Below are 19258 nucleotides of genomic sequence, written 5' to 3' on the forward strand. Positions count from 1 at the left end.
CTTAATGACTGAGCCACCCAGGCGCCCCCCCAACTTTTCAAAAAGATGTTATTTATTTATTTATTGGAAGGGAGGGGCAGAGGGAGAGAATCTCAAGTAGACTCCACATTGAGCGTGGAACTCAACGCAGGGCTCCATCTCACAACCCTGAGATCATGACCTGAGCCAAAATCAAGAGTTGGACACTTAACTGACTGAGGCACCCAGGTACCCCGATAGTCCCCAACTGTTTAGACAGTACGGTTGCCTCTCTAACTTGCTCCCCATTCTCTCCTGGTATATGGAGGGGAAAGTTGAGTGGAATTAACCCACTACTCCTTGGCAGAGACATTGGTTTAGCACTGGTCAGCCCAGCCCGAGCCACCTAGCACCCAGTGTTCCCCTGGTCAGAGTGTGTTCAGAGATGGAAAGACAATCCAGATTGACCTAATCAAAACAGAAGGAAGCCCAGGACCATCCTTTGACTGGGGAGTGGGGGCAGCACCAAGAAGGCCCCGCTCCTCTAGAAGTGATGGTATGCCAATGTTAAGCCTACAACTGCTACATTTTGCAACAAGGGATGAAAACTAGCCTGGGGAGAAAACCAACCCAAGGGAACTAGCAGGGCCAAGAGAATAGCAAACAGCCAAAGTCTTGATCAGACCGTACCTGAAACCTATCCTACTACTGGACTAGTTCAGTAAAGAGACAAATTCCCTTTATTATATAGGTCAGTTTGAATGAGTTTTCTGTTACTTGTAGCCAAAATGGGCTTCTTATGTTTTCCATCAACTTAGTGATAGGGAAAAAAGCAGCTTCTCAATAAAATGGTTTAAAATTACTATCAAATATCAACAGTTGTATCACTCAAGTACCTATATCTTTGTGTTTCCCAGGAAAAATCTTCACAGATCACCTTTGTGATCCAGCCCAGCCCACACCTTCTGGTGGCAGATGGGGTGGAATTGTATGGGAGGTCATTTTAATGGGCTCCTTTCCCCGCTGCTTCCTTCTCCGAGAGCAGAGGAGTGAATTCCCCCACGCTGACAGGCACTGAGCACCTTCCAGTGCTTTTGTAATCCCTCTAGATAAGCAATCAGAGCCTAAAGTTGGAGGGTGCGGAGAAGAAACAGTGCACCAGCACGAACTGGTGTGGCTCAAGAAACTGGACGTTGCTGGCCAGAGCCCAAGGAAAGACCCTGCACAAGCTGGGTGATGCCCATGTTCTGTTTGGCGCAAAACCTGGTGCCCGTCCTGATGTCGGCCCCCATCCCTCCCCCCTCACTGTGAGTGCCAGGCTCCATGCTGAGCCCTACTACAAGGTAGGTACTCTGATCCCCGCTTTGCTGAATAATGAGGAACCTGAGGCAGATTGTTATTACTAAGGCAAACGATACATTTTTTAAAATGAAATGTTAGCCCAGCACAGGAGGCACTCCGTAAATAGGCATCAAGTGAGTGAATGTTACCTATTTTCCTGGGGTTGCAAAAGCTGATAACTCGTTAGTGCCTTTCTTCATCCAGGGCTATTTATAGCAGCTACTCTGCACCAGGCCCTGGGGAGACAGAGGTCCTGCCCTCATGGAACTCAGTCTGGTGGGAGACACGGGCAGTGAGCCAAGAACTGAATGTCATGCGTAGGTGTGCATGAGGCAGGCATGGGGGGCGGCCTGGGAGTGTTGGGAGACCCTCCTAAGGAGCCGCCATTGTGACAGCCGAGCATGAGAAGGAACGGCTGGACCCAGCTGACGGGCACAGCATTTCAGAAAGAGGAAGAGCAGGTGCGCCCAGCCCTGAGGGAGGAGCCTGGTGTATGAGAGGAAATCAAGGCCGGCAGAGCAGGCGCGGAGTAAAGGGGTGTGGGCAGGGTGTAGAGGAGCATGGGCCAGATAGACAGGGCCTCCTGTGTTTTAATCCCAAGAGCAAGGGTCCTGAGCTTTGTGATTTAAGAAATAAGCACTTTATTCCTTAACCTGGTGGTAAAGACACGTTTGTATAGTATTCTGCATAATTATTTGAACATCTGTGATATTTCCTAACAGAGATGAGATTGTGTCAAAATTGCTGTCTGTCAGTACAGTGTGGGGAGCAGGTCTGAGGAAGACAAGAGTGCAAGAGTGGACTTGGAGAGACTGTTACAAGCAAGAGACAGTGGTGACATGGCCCAGGGTAGTCGTGGTGAAGGCAAGAGAGGGTGTACCCCCACGACATTGGGAGGCAGAATTGTAGGGCTTCACGTGAGTCATCAGGTGGGGGGTAGGGAATAATCAAGATCCTTTTTTTTTTTAAGATTTTATTTATTTATTTGACAGAGAGAGAGCACGCAAGCACAAGCAGGGGGTGTGGCAGAGAGAGAGGGAGAAGCAGACTCCCCACTGAGTGGGGAGCCCAACGTGGGGCTCGATCCCAGGACCCAGGGATCACGACCTGAGCTGAAGGCAGACGCTGAACTGCTTACCCGACAGAGCCACCCAGGGGCCCCTCAAGATCCTTTTCTAAAATGAAAAGCCATGTGCCTAACAAGAAGTTCTATTTCCACTGGAAAGACAGCAGGCATTAAAGCACAGTGCTGACTAGTGGGGACTCTGGGACAGACAGAACTGGCTTCAGATTCACCAGCAGTGACGTGAGGCAAGTCAGTCAGCCTCTCTGAGCCTCCGTTTCTCTCCTTAAACATGTCCAGCGGTTGCGAGGATTGCATAAGGGCGTGTGCACAGAAGGCATTTCCTCGCACAGTGCCAGGCGCGCGTGAAACAACCAGTCAGTGGAAGGGCTCCGTCTGGTTGTTACTGAAAATCTAGATTTCTTAACACCCAAGTTGGCGTCAGGATCTTGGTTGGATCCCAGGTCACCTGGTTCAGCCATTGGTTCTCAGACTGGGTGCCATGGGACTCCCCTGCAGTGCTTGACAGAAATACAGCGTTCCGGCCTCGCCTCCAGAGATTCTGATTTGGAAGTTGGGGCCCAGGAATGTGTGGTTTCATCGAGTTCAGTCCCAGAGTGATGCAGACACTGGGGTCCTCGGACCACACTTGTAGAGACCCTGCTCCAGGCCCTATTATAATAAAACACACCGATACTCCCCCAGCACCCCATCACCACCACCACTGCCCAGGTGGTGGTTAAAAGAGGCCTGACATCCCTGCCTCTGTTAGTTACTCTTCTGGGGGCAGCGACAGGAACACCAATCAAACTGGCTGCAGCAGAAAGGGAATTTATTGGCCTGTGCAACTCACATGTGCAGGCTAGCTCTGCTCCTGTCTGCGTTGGCCTGACCCCCAGGCAAGCCTTCTCCACATGCTGCCCCCCAGGCCCAGGCTCACCCATCCTTGCAAATGGCAGTCCCAGCGGAGGAATTGTCAGCAAAGGGGCCCAGCCAGAGCCTCCCATGGAGCCCCACTGGCCTGGTTGGGTCAGCCACTCTCGAACCGCTTGGGTTGAAATTAGGGGACAGCTGACGTCACCAGAAGAGGGGGGACAGGTGCCGAGCAGGAAGAAACTGAAGATGGCCACCACACTCCAAAGGGGAGCTCCGATGATAAATATCCCTACAAACAGCTCTCGCAGGCGTGAGCGCCCAATGGCCAGGGATGGTCAGGCTGTGGCCAGAGAGCACTTTGTAAGGTGCTGCCCCGAGAAAGGAAGTTTTCTTCCAAACAGTTCTCAAGCCTTCCAACCTCGGCTCCCAGAATGTCCTTCTTCCTCCTTTTCCTAACCCAGGACACCCAGCTTCACGATCGCTGTCCCCGAGAAGCCTCCTCCCTCAGCTGCCCTGTGGCTTTGCCCTCTGCGTGCCTGTAACTGTAGCTCCCAGAGGCAGGGTGGGCTCAAGTCCTGCCCTGCCCCTTCCTAGCTGGGTGTCCTTGGACAAGGGACTTCCTTCTCTGAGCTCTGTTTCTCTCATCTGTCTGGTACCTGGCCGTTTCCTGAAGCGCTCTCTGCACTTCCTCAACCATCAGAGACTTTTTCTGTGGGGCACACGATGCCCTAAATAAAAGGTACGTTTCTCGTGGTCCCTGGCAGCTGGGTGTCCCAGGACTAAGGGCTCCCCATGGGATGGGAGCCGCAGTGTCAGAGGCTGTCTGAAGGGATGGCTGGCATGCATCTGTCGTCTCTTGCTGGCGCACACCCTCAGTCCTGCTGCCTGAGATGCACACACTGCCACCTTTGACCCGGAGGGAAGGCCCTGGGAGTGGCAGAGCGGTGACCCCAAGCCACTCAATAGAACAGAGCCACCGTACCTGCCCCGCAAGTCAGGCCTCCAGCCTTTGGCATGAGAAGTAACTTCTGGTTTGTTTGAGCCATGATAATTTGGGGCGCTCTCTTACAGCAGAACGTCACCCGAACTCAGAGTCCTTGCCTCCCAGGGGTTGTTGTGGAGATTAAATGAGAGGATGTGGTTAAGAGGCCTGGCACGGGGCCCGATGCACAGTAGGCACTCCCTCGAGCGGGTGGCTGTTCTGTCCTCCCAGTTATTCTAACCGTCCACTTCGTTGTGCTCACGTACATGAGCGGGTTGTTGGCCATCTGCCTCCCGCCTTGGGGCGGGCACCTTCACGCCAGGGGCTTTGTCTTCTCTCTCTCTCTCCCTCAGCTCTGGCCTGGTTCCTTGGATGCCAACGACAGAAACCAGCTCCGGCTGATTATTGGCAGACCGCGAGGCTCCCACAGGCTGGCAGGGGAGGCCGAGACCCAGGCTTGGCACAGACAGGCACCCGCAGCCACAGAGCGGCTGCACTGCAGATCCCACCCTGATGGGAGCAGATGCCAACTGTTTGAGGTCTCCCCGCGTCTCTCCCCCTAGGCCCCGTTTGGGCCACATGCCCACCTCTCAAAAGAGGGGACACCTTGGTGAACACTTCCACCGGACCGGACCCAACAGGACTAAGTTCAGTCCCCAAACGGAAAGTGAAATGGCCACTGAGCAGTAAACGTCCCAAGTATGGACGGGGTCTGGATGCTCCTGGAAGTGAGGAACAAAGACCCTGACCCAAACACGAGTAAACTGTATCGCCTCTCAAAAACGGACGTCTGCACGTGGCTGCTCGGGGTGAGTGGATGGGTGGATGGTCAGCGGCAGCATCCCTGGGGCCCAGGTACTTTCCAGCCTGGGCTCCGCCCTCCAGCTGCGAGCAGGAGCTCCAGACCTGAGGAGGAGGAAGAGAGGAAGGCCCCTCCTGGAAAGAGGACAATTCCCAGAGGCCCCAGCACACATTCCCCCAGGTCTCACTGGCCAGAGCACTGCGCCACACGCCCTTTCTGGAAACATAATGGCAAGGACAGATGGAATCACCAAAATGGGTTTGGACTAACCTCCTGAGTGGAAAGAAGTTGGGGGTCAATCCCAGGTCTCCCTCTGTGCCAATGTGGGACCCATCTGGTCGAACCTGCTCCAACTGGCCAGGAAGGCTGAACCACATTGTTGAGTATTTTCCATGAGTAACCAGCAGGTGGGACAAGGCAGTGCTGTTCAATCCTTTAGTTTGAGGTTCTGCTCACCAGCGTGAGCGTCAGAATATACTTCCAGGGTCCTGTGCCTTCGTCTTTCCAACGTTAAGCCTCACCCTCGTCAACAGGCAGGGAAGATTCCAGAAGCCTGGAGAACTTGGCTCACAAACATTAGCACCCCTGCTCCTGGGCAGGCAGATAAGGAGTCCATCGAGAGCCCCGCCATGGAGCAGGCTTCCTGATCCAGCTCGGCTGCTCACCAGCTGCATGGCCTTGTACTTAACCTTCAGAGACTCTGTCTTCTCCATGGAGTGGGGACAAGATGCTCAGCACACCTTAGCCCGACATTCTTCTATTCTAGGGACCATCTAGGCTAGGGGCTCTGTGTGGGCCCTGCCAGACCTCCCACTGTTGTCCCCTCTCTCGGCTCCCTTTCGTGAGCAGCCACTGTTCCCGGTGGTTCCTGTGTCTCTTCTCCATGTCCCTCCTTCTCTGCACTGTCCCTCCCTGTCGGCCCACTCTCCTCAGCTTCTGACACGCTCACACTTCTGTCTTCCTGGACCACTGGCCTCCTGGCCTCCAGGACCCACACGCCTTTGGCTTTTCCTTCTTCCTCCGGTTACCCTTTGTGGTCCCTCTGCAGGCTCCTCCTCACCTGCTCAACCTCTAGCTCAGCACTGGGCCCTTTGTCCACACCCCGGGGTCAGCCTGGCTCCGGGTTTTCAGCACCAGCTCTGTGCTGATGACCACCTCAAAGAAAAACCCCATGTGTTTCTCCACGTTCCATACTTTTGTTTCAACAAACGTGTGGGTTTTCCACACCCAGGAGTTCCAACACTAACTGCCTGGAGTTAGTGCAGACCCCACAGGTTAAGTGCTGTCCCACAAGATCCTGCAACCCCACCCCCCACCACTTCAGACACCATTTGAAAGTCCAGGTTTTCACCTGGGCCTCTTATAAATCAGAGGTTCCCATGACCCCTCCTCGGGTTCGATAACTTGCTAGGATGGCTCACAGAACTCAGGAAAACGGTTTACTTGTAATTAAGGATTTATTCTAGGACCCAACACACAGACAGATGGAAGTGATGCACAGGGCAAGGTATTAGGGGGTGGTGTGCAGAGCTTCCAGGCCCTCTCCAAGCATATCATCTTCCCAGCACCTCCACCTGTTCGCCTGTCAGGAAACTCAACTCTTCCACTTAGAGTTTTGACTGGAGACTCCACTGTGCACGCACAGTTGATTCAATCCCTGGCCACTGGTGACTCATGCAGCCTCCAGCCCCTCTCCCCTCCCCCAGAGGCTGGGCGGGGGTGGGAGGAAGGCAGGGTAGAGATGGGACTGAAAGTTCCAGCCCCTGGCAGCCAGCCCCCCATTCTTGGGGGGCTTTCCAAAAGTCACCTCATTCACATACACTCAGGTGTGTTGGAAAGGGGCTTGTTATGAATAACAACAGATGCTCCTTTCATCTTTATCACTCTGGAGGCTTTTCAGGAGCTGGGGACAAAAAACAACTATAAGTTGCTCCTAGTACTCTTACCACTTAGGAAATTACAAGGGTTTTAGGCGCTCTGGTCAGGAGCCATGGACGAAGACCAAAATATCTATTTCTTCTATCACAACATCACACCCCAAACCCCTCTGCCAAGTTCCAGACTCAAATCCTACTGTCCACATGACGCCTCCACTTCGACAGTTCAAATGTGATCACAAACAGCTGGGATGTCCCCTCCCAGACTTTTCCGTCCCAGCAAACACTCGGGCGTTGCACACTCAGGCGCCTCCCCCTCCACGTCCAGTCCACACGTGGTCCCGGTCAGTCCCATATCCGGTATCTGTTTTACCTCCCGAATCTGTGCCCATTTTTCCGTTCCTCCTCCCAGCACACTAGTCCCAGCCATTATCTGGCCTGCACTCCCACTTCTGCCTTCCCCGAGATCTACTCCCGAACCAGCCACCAGAATTACCTCAGGAAAAGCGAACTGTATCAATGGATGAAAGAATAAGCAAACTATGGCACCACCACACAACGGAATATTCAGCCATAACAGGAATGAAGTACTGATCCATGCCACAACATGAAGGAACCTCAAAAACATGCTGAGTGAAAGAAGCCAGTCGCAAAAGGCCACATACTGTATGACTCTGTATATAGAAATGTCCAGAACAGACAAATCCATAGAGACAGAAAGCAGGTCAGTGGGACCTTTGGGCTGGAGGGGAGTGGGGATGGAGACCAACTCTTTAATGGGCACCAGGTGTCCTTCTGAGATGACAGAAAAGTTCTGGAACTGAGTAGTGGTGAGCGCTGTCCAACATTGTGAATGTACCGAATGCCACTGACTGTGTACTTTATAATGGTTATGTTATGTGTATTTTACCACAATAATTTAAAAATCAAACTGTGTCCCTCCCCTGCTTAAAATTCCCATGGCTTCTTGCACTTCACCTGAACTCCAGTGCTTCCTGTTGGCCCCTGCTCTCCTCTCTGACCTACTTCTCACCACTCTCTGCCCCTCCTACCATGTTGGGATAATTCTGGCCTCCTTTTGGTTTCTCACCAAGCCAGGCTCTTTCCCACCTCGGGCCCTTTGCACATACTGTTCCCACTGCTTAGAAGGCTTTCCCCTCCCTTCATGATTGGCTCTACCTCAGTTTTGAGTGTTAATTTAAATGCCACAGAGAGGCCTTCCCCAACCATCCTACCTCAGTGGGACCTCCTCTCTCCCCACCACTGTTAATTCTCTGCCATAACCCCCTGGTTATTTCTTTCATAATACCACCATTGGGTCTTTGTGTGCCTCCCTACAGAGAGTAAGTTCCATGAGAGGAGGTGGGCTCTGTCTGTCTCATTCACCTCTGTGTTCTCAGTGCCCAGCATATAGTTGGCACTCAGACGCTATTTGCTCAATTAATGAAAGATCACCCACCTAGCAAGGGAAGGGATGGAGGCAGGATTTAAACCCAGGTCTCTTTGGTGCCAACTCTTCTGTTCTTTCTACTCCTCCACGTGATTCTGAACTATGTATGAAGCAGAAGCTTGAACCAAGTATCAGAGAAGGGGGTCAGAGTTAGCCATGACCTCTAATGTAGCTACATGATCACATACAGGTATGCCAGCCTTGTGTGGCTGTCACCTCCTCTAGATTAATCACATCTGCTGGCGAAGCAGCCTCTGGACCCAGACGGCAGATGTAACTCTGGAAAATCCAAAGAGGGCCCCAGCTGAAATCTCATGGACTTCTTTCTGTTTCCTCGCATTCTCCTCAAGCCAGGACCTCACATCGCCCTAGAAAGGGAAGCAGTCAACTGTAGCAGCTGAAAACACTGGCTTGGAGGAACCAAAACCAGCAGAGGCAGCCCCCTCTCTTCCACTGGGTCAAGCCAGAATGAGCCCATGCCCTGGCCCAGTGCCCGCTCCCCTGGGGCACAAGCAGACCAGATCCAAGGGCTGTGCTCTGACCTTCCTCAGAATGCTCCATGAACATCAAAAGGCGGACACCAAAAAGCTCCTGGGACAGTGACAGACTCGTCCTTGAGCAAGCTGGGCTTACTGCTTGATAAGAAAGGTGCAGTGGGGCAGGAAATCCCTTGTGCAAGAGGACTGCGTTGGCATTTCTCAAACCAGAGAACAAGCCCTTCCTCTAAAGCGGGAGTTTCTACTCCTTTTTTGTAACATGGGTCCTCTTCTCGGGGGGAATGTTTTTAAATGTATAATATAGAATGCCTTGCATTACAAAAGACCCATTATCTTGAAATGCCGTTGTTGAATTATTTTTTAAATTGTCATAAATATATGAGAACTAACAGCTGGTTTAATAACTACAGTAATTTTGAAGCAGGGGTGAGTATAAGCTATATTTTAAGGTATCTGCAATAACTGTCTTGTGATTTGAAGACATCTGTGATCTCGACTGATGACAAAGCCGTGGGTCCTGCTTATATGGGCTGTTACCTGCATTCATCATGGAAGGAAATGCTCAGTTTCAGTTAATGAAAATAAAGTAATTTTTCCCATCCTAAATGACCAGCCTTAGACTCTCTGGACCATAGAGAAACATGCCCGAGCCTTGCCTCCCCAACTCACAGGGGAGCTCTCTGAGGACGGAGCTGCTCCTTCATCTTCTATTAAGTGTCTGGAAAGGGCCTGCCTACCACATGGCAGGCATCCAACATGACCCTTTGAGTCTCTTGGATCTTCTAGGCAGATAATCACATAGATCGCAGATGAGAGATTTTCTCTTTTCAGTCTTGGTCCTTCTCGCTTCCTTTCTTGTCTCACCGAATTAGCTGGGCTCTTCTGTACACTGTTGAATAGAAGCAGTGACGGTGGGCACCCTTATCTTATTACACTCCATATTGACTTACTAATTTATTCAGTAGAGCTATAAAGCACCTACTATGTGCCAGATGTGACAAAATTGAGACCTTTTCCTGTCCAACTGAGAAGACTGAGCAGTAGAGGCATTCTGTGGACAGAAATACTGAGAACATCACTAAATTCTCCCTACTTGCTAACCTGCTCTCTTAGGATCCTGATTCCTCAAAAGTATGGAAATAGGTCCCTGCTGGTGGTCCCAGTCTCCAGGGCACCGGTAAGGTTGGCAGGTGTGGGCTGTCCCAGGCCCACGGCAGGGCAGGGCAAGGAGGCAGCACACGGGAAGGATGATGACAGATGCCTCCAGCAGGGGTCTGCTAGAAGATCAGGCCAGGGACGTGGTTTGAGCCTTGCCCTCTTAGGGCCTGTTGAGGCCACCACCTGTCTGCACTAAGCTGGTAACTACAGGCAGGAGCAATTGTTAAAGCCAACGGCAAGAGGGTTGCAGCTTTGGGGTGGGCAATTAGGGGAGGAGATACCTGATACCTGTTCTCTCCACCTCTTCCCACTCCTGAGGGAGTGGATGCAGAGACCAGACCAGTGCACACATCCTCTCCACTCTGTCCAGCTGACACTGGTAGGGGAGGGACATTTTTAATCAAATATAAGATTGACATTTAAAATGGACCAGACTAGGGGTGCCTGGGTGGCGAAGTCGGATAAGGGTCCAACTCTTAGTTTCGGCTCGGGTCATGATCTCAGGGTTGTGAGACTGAGAGTCTGCTTGAGATTCTCTCGCCCTCTGCTCTCTCCCCACCACCCTCAAATAAATAAATATTTTTTAAAAAATAAAATGGATCAGACTATGGCTTAAGGACTGGAATAAGAATGTTGCAGTAACAAAATGTGACTGAGAAGTCAGATGAGACTGAGATGTTGTTTGTTTTTTTTTAAAGAGAGGGAGACTGAGCGTGGGGGTTGGGGAGAGGGAGAGAGAGAATCCTCAAGCAGACTCCCTGCTGAGCGCAGAGCCAGACACACACGGGGCTTGATCCCAGAACCCTGAGATCGTGACCTGAGCCAAAATCAAGAGTCCAATGCACAACCAACTGAGCCACCCAGGCTCCCCCAGACTGAGATGTTTTTAAGAAAGCCTACTGCCCTACAGGAGGTGTGTGGGGGGCGGGGGGCAGGATTGGGAAAAGCAGACTTGGTGGAAGCCAATGGAAACATTACCGCTGTGATAGGCAGACAATAGGCCCCAGAGATGTCCCCATCCTACCCCCCAGGACCTGTGAATATGCTACCATACCTGGCGAAAGGGACTTTGCAGGTGTGATGAAGTCAAGGCTGTAGAGAGGGGGAGAGGAGCCTCGGTTATCCAGGTGGGCCCAGTGTCATCGCAAGGGTCTTTTCAGGAGGGAGGGAGAAGGGTCAGTTCTAGAGGAGATGAAAGCAGAGGTGAGAGGGAAGCCACCAGCAGCTGAGGAATGCAGGCTGCCTCTGTCAGCTCCAAAAGGCAAGGATCCCCCTGGAGCCTCCAGAAGGAACAAAGCCCTGCCAACACCTCGATTTTAGCCCTATTAAGACCATTTAGACTACTGACCTCCAGAGCCCTAAGATAACAAATTTGTGTTTTAAGCCACTGGGTTTTCGGTAACCTGTTAGAGCAGCAATAGCGAACTAAGACAGCCCCCAGGATGGAGACTCCTCCCGCCCCCCAACTAAACCAGAAGCAGGGAGATGTGTAGGAGAGGCCCTCCACCCTGAGGTTTGGGACAAATGGTCTTTTTAGGAAGACAGAGGCTAACGGAAACGGATTCCCGGACAGTGCCAGAAATGAAGCGTGAGCAGAGTGCTGGGGAAGCCCCCGGAGGAGAGGGACGGTGAAGCTGGGCCTGGAAGGTAAGGAGGAGTCAGCCCGAGCAAGGGGGCTCAGCCTCCAGGCGGGAAGGCTCGTTCCTCTAGCGCAGAGACCTCCTCCCCCCATTCCGGGGTGGCCTGCGGGCTTCAAGGTTGGCCATCCCTTTAGGACATTCTGCCCGCTCTCCAACCTCTGCCGGGCAGATACAGTGCAGGGGACACGCAAAGCCACGCAGAGCCACCCCTAAGTGAACAGGACGGAGTGCCGCCGGACATCAGGCCCAGCTTCCCGGGCGTGTGTGGTGGGGAGGGGAGTGGATCCGCCCCCACTCCGTCCCGCAGGAGGAAGGAAGTGGTTCCCTCCTCCCACCCCTTCCCTCAGGCTAGCCGGGGACAGGATTCTCGTGATTCGCGATTGGCTCCCAAGGGCGGGACCTTTGTCCATCTGCGGGAGCGCAGGAGGCCCAGGCCAGGCTCCGGGCCTGCGGAGCGGGAGGGGGCGGGGGAGGGGGCCAGCCAGAGACCAACAGGGACACAGACAGGCCAGGGCAAGGGCGCTGAGACAGGCAAGAGCCCGGGACCGTGGCGCGGGCAGGGTTAGAGGGCGGCCCGGGGGGCGGGGCGGGGAGGAAGGGGCGGGCGGGGCGGGCGCCGAGCTCGCAGTTGCTGCGGTGGCCGCCGGCGGGAGGGTCGCAGGGTAAGTGCTCCCCGGCTGTTAGCGCGCCGCCCCTATCCCGACCCCTCCGGGGAACGGACCCTCACCCCCGCCTCGGGCCCTCCCCCGCCGCCCCCCGTTGCCCTCTGTTTCAGCGTCTAACAGCGCCGGCCAGCGCGGGCAGACTGGGACCCCCCCCACCCGGGGACCCCCTGCCCTGTCCAGGGCGTACTAGAGTCAGGTGGAGGGGCAGGACAGGAGGCGCCGTGCCACAGGTCTTGGAGGGAAGCCCCTCTTGGCCTCAGTTACCTCCCCTTGAAAACGGGAGCGTTGAGAAGCATTTGAATGGCGGGCTTAACCTGGAGACAGGTGCCTTCATCACCCGCTGAGCGCAGCAACAGGTGAGGTAAATACCAACTTTGTCTCCCTCTTACAGGTGAAGAAACCAAATCTCGGGCCAAGCCACTTGCCTTGGGTCACCTAGCCAAAGGAGGCAGAGCCAGAACTTACACCCAGGTCTGTGTGAACCCCTAAAACCTTTTATCCATCATCCCTGCCACCCCCCCCCCCCGCCCCGGGGAGACTGCAGGGGGAGAAGTGAGGATAAAGGTAGTACTGGGTATCCCAGGAGGAGGCTGAAATGAGCCATCCTCAAGGGCAGCAAATCCTTCACCTGGGGGGCCACGTCTGCCTTTGGCTCCGGTTATGGTCCTGGGCTCCTGGGATCGAGCCCTGCATCCAGCTCCCTGCTCAGCGGAAGCCTGCTTCTCCCTCTCCTACTCTCCCTGCTTGTTTTCCCTCTCTCGCTGTGTCTCTGTCAAATAAATAAATAAAATCTTAAGAAAAAAAAAATCCTTCACCTGGGAATACTTTTAAACACTCAGGTCTTGGGGCGCGTGGGTGGCTCAGTCGTTAAGCATCTGCCTTCGGCTCGGGTCATGATCCCAGGGTCCTGGGATCGAGCCCTGCGTCGGGCTCCCTGCTCGGCGGGAAGCCTGCTTCTCCCTCTCCCACTCCCCCTGCTTGTGTTCCCTCTCTTGCTGTGTCTCTCTCTGTCAAATGGATAAATAAAATCTTAAAAAAAATAAAAATAAAAAAATAAGCGTATCTTGGGGCAAGGTGTGCTGAGGAATGAGAATGGTGGGTTGGGGACAGGTGCAACTCCAGGACACAGAGGTACAGCCGGCGCGTGGGAACTTCCAGATCTCTAGGCAGCACCTCTGCTGGGTGCAGGGGCTTTTGCAGGCTTAGCCATAGGACTTCACCTCTCCATACCTCCATTCCCTTAACTGTCCCATGGGGTTAAGCATGGTACTTACCTCACAGCATTGCTGAGATGAAGTGAGATGCTTGGTATAAAGGCTTAGCCCAGCTCCTGGCTCAAGGTTACTACGGAGCTCTGCCCCACCCACACCCCAGCTCCTTCCAGCCCCTCTGAAAGCACTCCTCTGTCCCAGACACCTTTAACCTCAGGTCAGTCAGGGCTATCTGAGATCTGCAGTATTTCCGGACAGCCCCACCAGCAGCTGGAAGCTTCTTGAGTAAGACCAAGCGTAGCAGCAGCAACTTCTCACACTCTTGAGTCCCTGGGGGAAAGACTAGTAGGAGCAGCGCTTTGAAAATCTTTGGGCTGAGGCTTGCACAATTCCAGAACCACTCTGCAGTCCCCAAGCCCTCCGTGATCACTGGTTTAAGCAAGAAGGAGGAAGCCCACACTCTTACAGCCCCAAAACCTGCTCCTCCTCTCATCCCCCACATCTAAGCCCACAGCAGCTTCTACTCCTCTGCATGTTCTGAATCTGGCCATTCCTCTGCATCGCCACCATCTTTTGCCTCCTCTTGGCCTCCCTGCCACCACCCTTGACCCCCAGATCTTCAGCGTTGCCTCCCAAGCCCTCTGTGAGATCAGACTCTTGTCTCCTGCCACCATTCTCCCACTGCATGTTCCCTGTAGACACACTGACCTCCTCTTTCTTCCTTGGACTTGCTGAGGTTTGGTGGAGGGGAGTTGCCCTCCTAGGGCCTGTGTACGTGGTCTTCCTTCTCCAGAGAATGCTCTTCTTGGCCATCTTCTTGTGATTTACCTCTTTGCAATTCAGGGACCACTGTCCAAGTTGCCTTCTGGAGTCTTCCCTGACCACTACACCCACAGGACCCACACTCGCCTGCTCTCTTACTGCATTACTCTTTCTCTTTCTTCCCATGCTTAGGCTCAGGGGATGTTACCTTACTTACGTTCCTTGTTTGTCTACCCAGCTAAAGTATCCATCTAGCAGGGTTCTGACCTTTTTCTTCGTTACTTCGGGTTCCCCCAGAACCCAGCACAGTGCCTGGCACGTAGTAAATGTTCCAATTATGTTTTACAGTTGCCAGTGGTGTGCACAACCATCAGGGTTCTACTTGTCATTGCTTAACAGCCTTCTTTCTGTATAGAAAAGATATATATATATATACACACACACACATAGACCTCAGAATTGTCATTCCTTCTAACAGCCCACTGCCTTCCGCAGCTGTTCTCTGAAGTGGGGCTTATGGGGTCTTTCCAGGTTCTAGCCATCATATCCAAATTAGCTTGTCCACATTGTACCTGTAATTTGCTACGAAATGATTTGAGATAATAGTTCCCAAACTGATGTGTTCAAGTCAAGAGTATGATTATTTTGAAGGCACTTGCCACCTAGCACCCGAAGGCTGTTGAAGAAAAACAATGCCTGGCGGTATGTGCAAGTTTCCCTACAGCCTCACAAGCACTGAGTTTTAACACTTTTGTCTAGTTTAATGGAAAGGTCATGTATGTATCTTTAAATTTTCTGTTGCTTGAATTAGTGAAGCTGGGTGTTTTTCTATAAATGTGCTCGTTCTATTTCCTGTCTTGTGGAAGGAAATCTCCAGGGCACCTTAATTGTTCCCTTCACCTTTGCTTGTGCTAAAGGTTCCACTTGAGACTGTCTCATGAGAGCAGGGTGAGGGCCCCCAGGGGCTAGAACAGGAACACACTGAGCTGAACTCTGCTGGTTGCAGAAACTGTTCTGCCAGTCAACCAGCAAGAAACCCTTTGAGAGTCCCTTGTGCCCGCAGCATGGTACTGAGGAGAGAAAGAACTTTTTTTTTAAGTCTTTGTGAATAATTTTCTCAAAATGATAATTTTTTCTTAAATTATAAAAGCACACAGTGTGTAGGGTTACTCATTGGAACATTGGGGCAGCAAAAGTTTGGGAAATAATCTAAATTCTGATCACTAGCGAGACTACACACATTCCTACAGGGAAACCTTGTGGAGTCATTCCAAGGAGTGCACCTGATCTAGCACGTACTGATCCAGAACAATTGGAAATACTGTATTAGTCTCTGATGGCTGCTATAACAAATTACCACAAATTGGATGGCTTAAATCAACATAAATTTGTTACCTTACAGTGCTGGGGATCAGACATCCAAAATCCATCTCCGTGGGCCAACATCGAGGTGTTGGCAGGGCTGCATTCCTTTTGGAGGCTCTAGGGGAGAACCTGTTTCCTTTCCAACTTTTAGAGGCTGTCCACGTTCCTTGGATTGTAATCCCTTCCCTCCAACTTCCGCTTCTGTACTCACATATCCTTCTGTCTCTGATTCTCCTGCTCTACTCATAAAGACCCTTCTGATTACATTGGGCCCACCTAGATAATCCCCATCTTGGGATCCTTCATTGAATCTCATCTGCAAAGTCCCTTTTGCCATGTAAAGTGACATATTCACGGGTTCTGGGATTAGGACAGGTGCACCTTTAGAAGGAGGGGGGGTCATTATGGAGCCCACCACACCCTAAAGGGAAGTAAGCAAGGTTCAGAGCAGAGTGCGTGGACTCACATTTGTTGAAGTTTAAACGAGAGAAAAGGAGTAAATATGGATGTGCTTGCGAAGGCATAGGATACCCCTGAAGGCCAAATAGGAAACTGCTAAGAGTGGCTGCTTCTGGGAAGAATGGGTAGAAAGGAGGCTTACTAGTCATAGTATATCTTTTTGAATTGTTTCAGTTTTTTAGTACATGCCTATGTCACCTACATTAAAAATAAATTTTAAGAAGTAACACTCGTTGTAAAAGGTCAGACCTTCCAGAAGTGAAGGAAAATACCTACAAAAATCAGTCCCCCAGATCACTCCCTTTTTGTCCAGCAATAATCACTGTAAAGAGTTTGGCTATATCCTTACAGACTTATTTTTAAAAATGCATATGTAGGGGCACCTGGGTGGCTCAGTCGTTAAACGTCTGCCTTCGGCTCAGGTCATGATCCCAGGGTCCTGGGATCGAGCCCCACATCCGGCTCCCTACTCCGCGGGAAGCCTGCTTCTCCCTCTCCCGCTCCCCCTGCTTGTGTTCCTCCTCTCGCTGTCTCTCTCTCTGTCAAATAAATTTAAAAAAAAAATCTTTAAAAAAAATAAAAGTGCATATGTAATTTTTCACGTAGATGGAGGTCATACTGTGTATATTATGCTGCAGTGTGAATTTTTCTTTGTTTTACTATATCGTTCACCTCCTTCCTCATCCACATACGAAGAAGATTTAACAACACTAGAGTTTCTCACTGCTCAGATATACCTAAACTGACTTAACCAGACCCTCATTGGTGGACATATAGATACTTTGCTGCTTTCCAGAGCATTCCCGATACTGTAATGTATGTCTATGTGTCTTTTTTTTTTTTTAAGTTTAAACTGGAGTGAAATTCACATAACATGAAATTAACCATTTTACAACTCTGTGAACATTTAGTGAATGTGGCATTTAGTGCATTCCCGATGTCACGTAACCACCACTTCTATCCAGAACATTTACATCAAACCAAAAGGAAGCCCTGCGTCCATTAAGCAGTCACTCCCTACCCCTCAACTCCCAGACCCTGGCAACCACCAATCGCTTTCTGTCTCTGTGGATTTGCATATTCTGGGTATTACATATAAGTGGAATCACGTAATATGTGAAGTTTTCATGTGGCTTCTTTGATTTAGTGTCATGTTTTAGGGGTTCATTCATGCTCTAGCACGGATCAGGACTTCGTTTCTTTTTATGGCTGGATGACATTCCCATTGTATGGATAGAACAGCTTTTATTTATCCATTCATCCCCTAACGGACACTTGGGCTATTTCCACCTTTTGACTATGAGTATTTGTGTATATGTATTTGAGGGCCTGTTTCCAATTCTTTTGGATATATACCAAGGGTGTGCATCCTTCTGCATACACTTTGAGCTTTATGCTATTTTCAGACACTGTTAACATAAGCAAGTTAAAAATAATTGGTAACAAAGTGTTGCAAAGCACATACTAAGATAAATGATAGCAGGACGTCAGATTTAGACAAATGTTTTCTTATTTTTCAGATCCAGAGAGGACAGGAAAATGGCCACCTGGGATGAAAAGGTAAATTAATTCTGGTGGACCAGCAGCGTTAAAGGACCTCCCCAGGCTTGAAGACAATTCTGTTTGGTGTTTCAAACAGGATAAAGGGAAAACACCTGTTTGGGCTGTTTCTGCCACACCGAAGCGTTTAGTCACAAAGGTGAAAACTATAGCAGGAATTCACAGACCTCAAGATAGCCTAATAATCTGAATCAGATCCTTCAAATCCCACCTCTGCATTTTAATAACCATGTGTCACGAGGCCCTGACCTTCACCTCGCTGAGACCTCCGTCTCCTTATCTGGAAAAGGGAGAGAAAATTATCCTTGTTCCTGAAGCCTTGTCAGGAAGAGTTGAGGAGACCGTGATCTCAAACTGCTAGGCTGATAGTCCCTAAGTGGCTTTTCCCTGCTGCCCATTTTACAGATAAAGACACTTGCTCAAGATCACACAGGTAGAAAGTGGCAGAAATAGGATCTCACCCCGGCCTGACTCCAGAGCAAATGCTTTGCCTTTTGTATCATGTGATCATCCCAAGCAACTATTAAACTCCGTCCTTGATATCTGCGGTGCAGGTTTGTTGGGCTTGGGGGGACATCTGTTGCGAAGGGTGAGGACAAGGTGGAAAGGAAATGCTGGCTTCCGTTTCTGCTGTTCCCTGGGAGGTTCCGGGGGCCTGGCAGGTAGAGCCGGAGGCTCAGGGTAGCAGCAGGGTGATCAGGGCAGGTCCAAGAAGCAGGGTCATGGGATGATAATGATGCCCCCTTTCTTTGTAAGAGTCACTTGGATTTTAGGGCTTTTTTTTTTGTTTACAGTGTGGCGGGGGGGAAATGGTCCATTCTAGATGCTACCAGTTCTGACTTCAGAAATGTTGCATCTGGGGAGAATGTTCATCTTTAAATTAAATAAAATATGGTGGCTGAGCAGTACCAATAATAACATGAACAACATCTATTAAGCGCTCACTCTGCGCCAGGCATGTGCTCAGGGCTTTCTGTGTATTTGGTTTTTTAGTCCTCACAACAACCCTGTGCATTAAAAGTACTATTATTTCTTTCCCCCTCTTACAGCTTGGGAAATTGAAGCACAGCAAGGTTTAGCAATTTGCCCAAGGCCACACAGCTGGTGAGAGGTTTGGACCCATGCTGCCTGGCTTCCATGCCCTAATTACTCACTACTGATTGTATGCTTCTCAAACACAGTCTTTCCCAAAGACAGGGTAGGTCTCCAGGGGGAAGAGCTCACCCCTGGCAGGGAGGGAGCAGGGAATGGGGATCACAGGGGCAACAAGGGCTCGTGGGGAGGATTCCTTCCCTCGGTCATTCGTGCACCTAACAAATGTTTATCAGCACCAGTTGTGTCCTGGCACGGACCACAGCTGTCAGGCTGTAGCAGGAAAGCACGGGTCCCTGCCTGCCTGTGGCTTCCTCTGGCCGAGCGACAGACCCCTGTCAAGTCCCAAAACGGAATGTGTGAAGGTGCACATGGGCAGAGCCGTAAAGGAGAGGCCGTGGTTCATGTGGGCCCCTCACTGGGGCCATTGAGATCAGAAGGGCCTCCAGACCCAACACCTGGAGGGCCGGAGCAGGGAACCAGGTACGGGGGAAGACGGA

At 51.3% G+C, this 19258-nt stretch overlaps 1 protein-coding gene and 1 long non-coding RNA gene across 8 annotated transcripts in view; one reads left to right on the top strand and one right to left on the bottom strand.

Annotated features, from left to right (window-relative positions):
• The window catches only part of HVCN1 (hydrogen voltage gated channel 1), a 542590-nt gene that overhangs the window by 495337 nt on the left and 27995 nt on the right, over window positions 1-19258 (top strand). Inside the window, exons 1-4 of one of the 6 annotated variants that reach the window (XM_081802250.1) lie at window positions 12000-12175; window positions 12701-12780; window positions 17627-17666; window positions 18072-18220. Coding sequence is in view for 4 of the 6 variants with exons in the window: in XM_081802248.1 (XP_081658374.1) it covers window positions 17646-17666 (21 nt within the window). In the remaining 2 variants the exon portion in view is untranslated. Of the gene's footprint in view, window positions 1-11999; window positions 12176-12220; window positions 12307-12699; window positions 12781-17626; window positions 17667-18071; window positions 18221-19258 lie in introns of those variants that run through there. The other 5 variants (XM_081802251.1, XM_081802246.1, XM_081802247.1 and 2 more) reach the window with 5 other exon arrangements.
• Window positions 6461-13810, bottom strand: LOC115942218 (uncharacterized). 2 transcript variants are annotated; one of them, XR_004076830.2, is made up of 4 exons: window positions 13584-13810; window positions 11059-11186; window positions 9516-9735; window positions 6461-8717 (listed from the first exon to the last, which is right to left on the bottom strand). It is a non-coding gene; the product is annotated as an uncharacterized LOC115942218 (long non-coding RNA). The 2 variants fall into 2 exon arrangements; XR_014139806.1 differs by lacking the exon at window positions 13584-13810 and adding an exon at window positions 11801-11976.

Source organism: Leptonychotes weddellii, chromosome 13, assembly GCF_054177405.1.
Source record: "Leptonychotes weddellii isolate Sample4059 chromosome 13, ASM5417740v2, whole genome shotgun sequence".
Taxonomy (NCBI): Eukaryota; Metazoa; Chordata; class Mammalia; order Carnivora; family Phocidae; genus Leptonychotes; species Leptonychotes weddellii.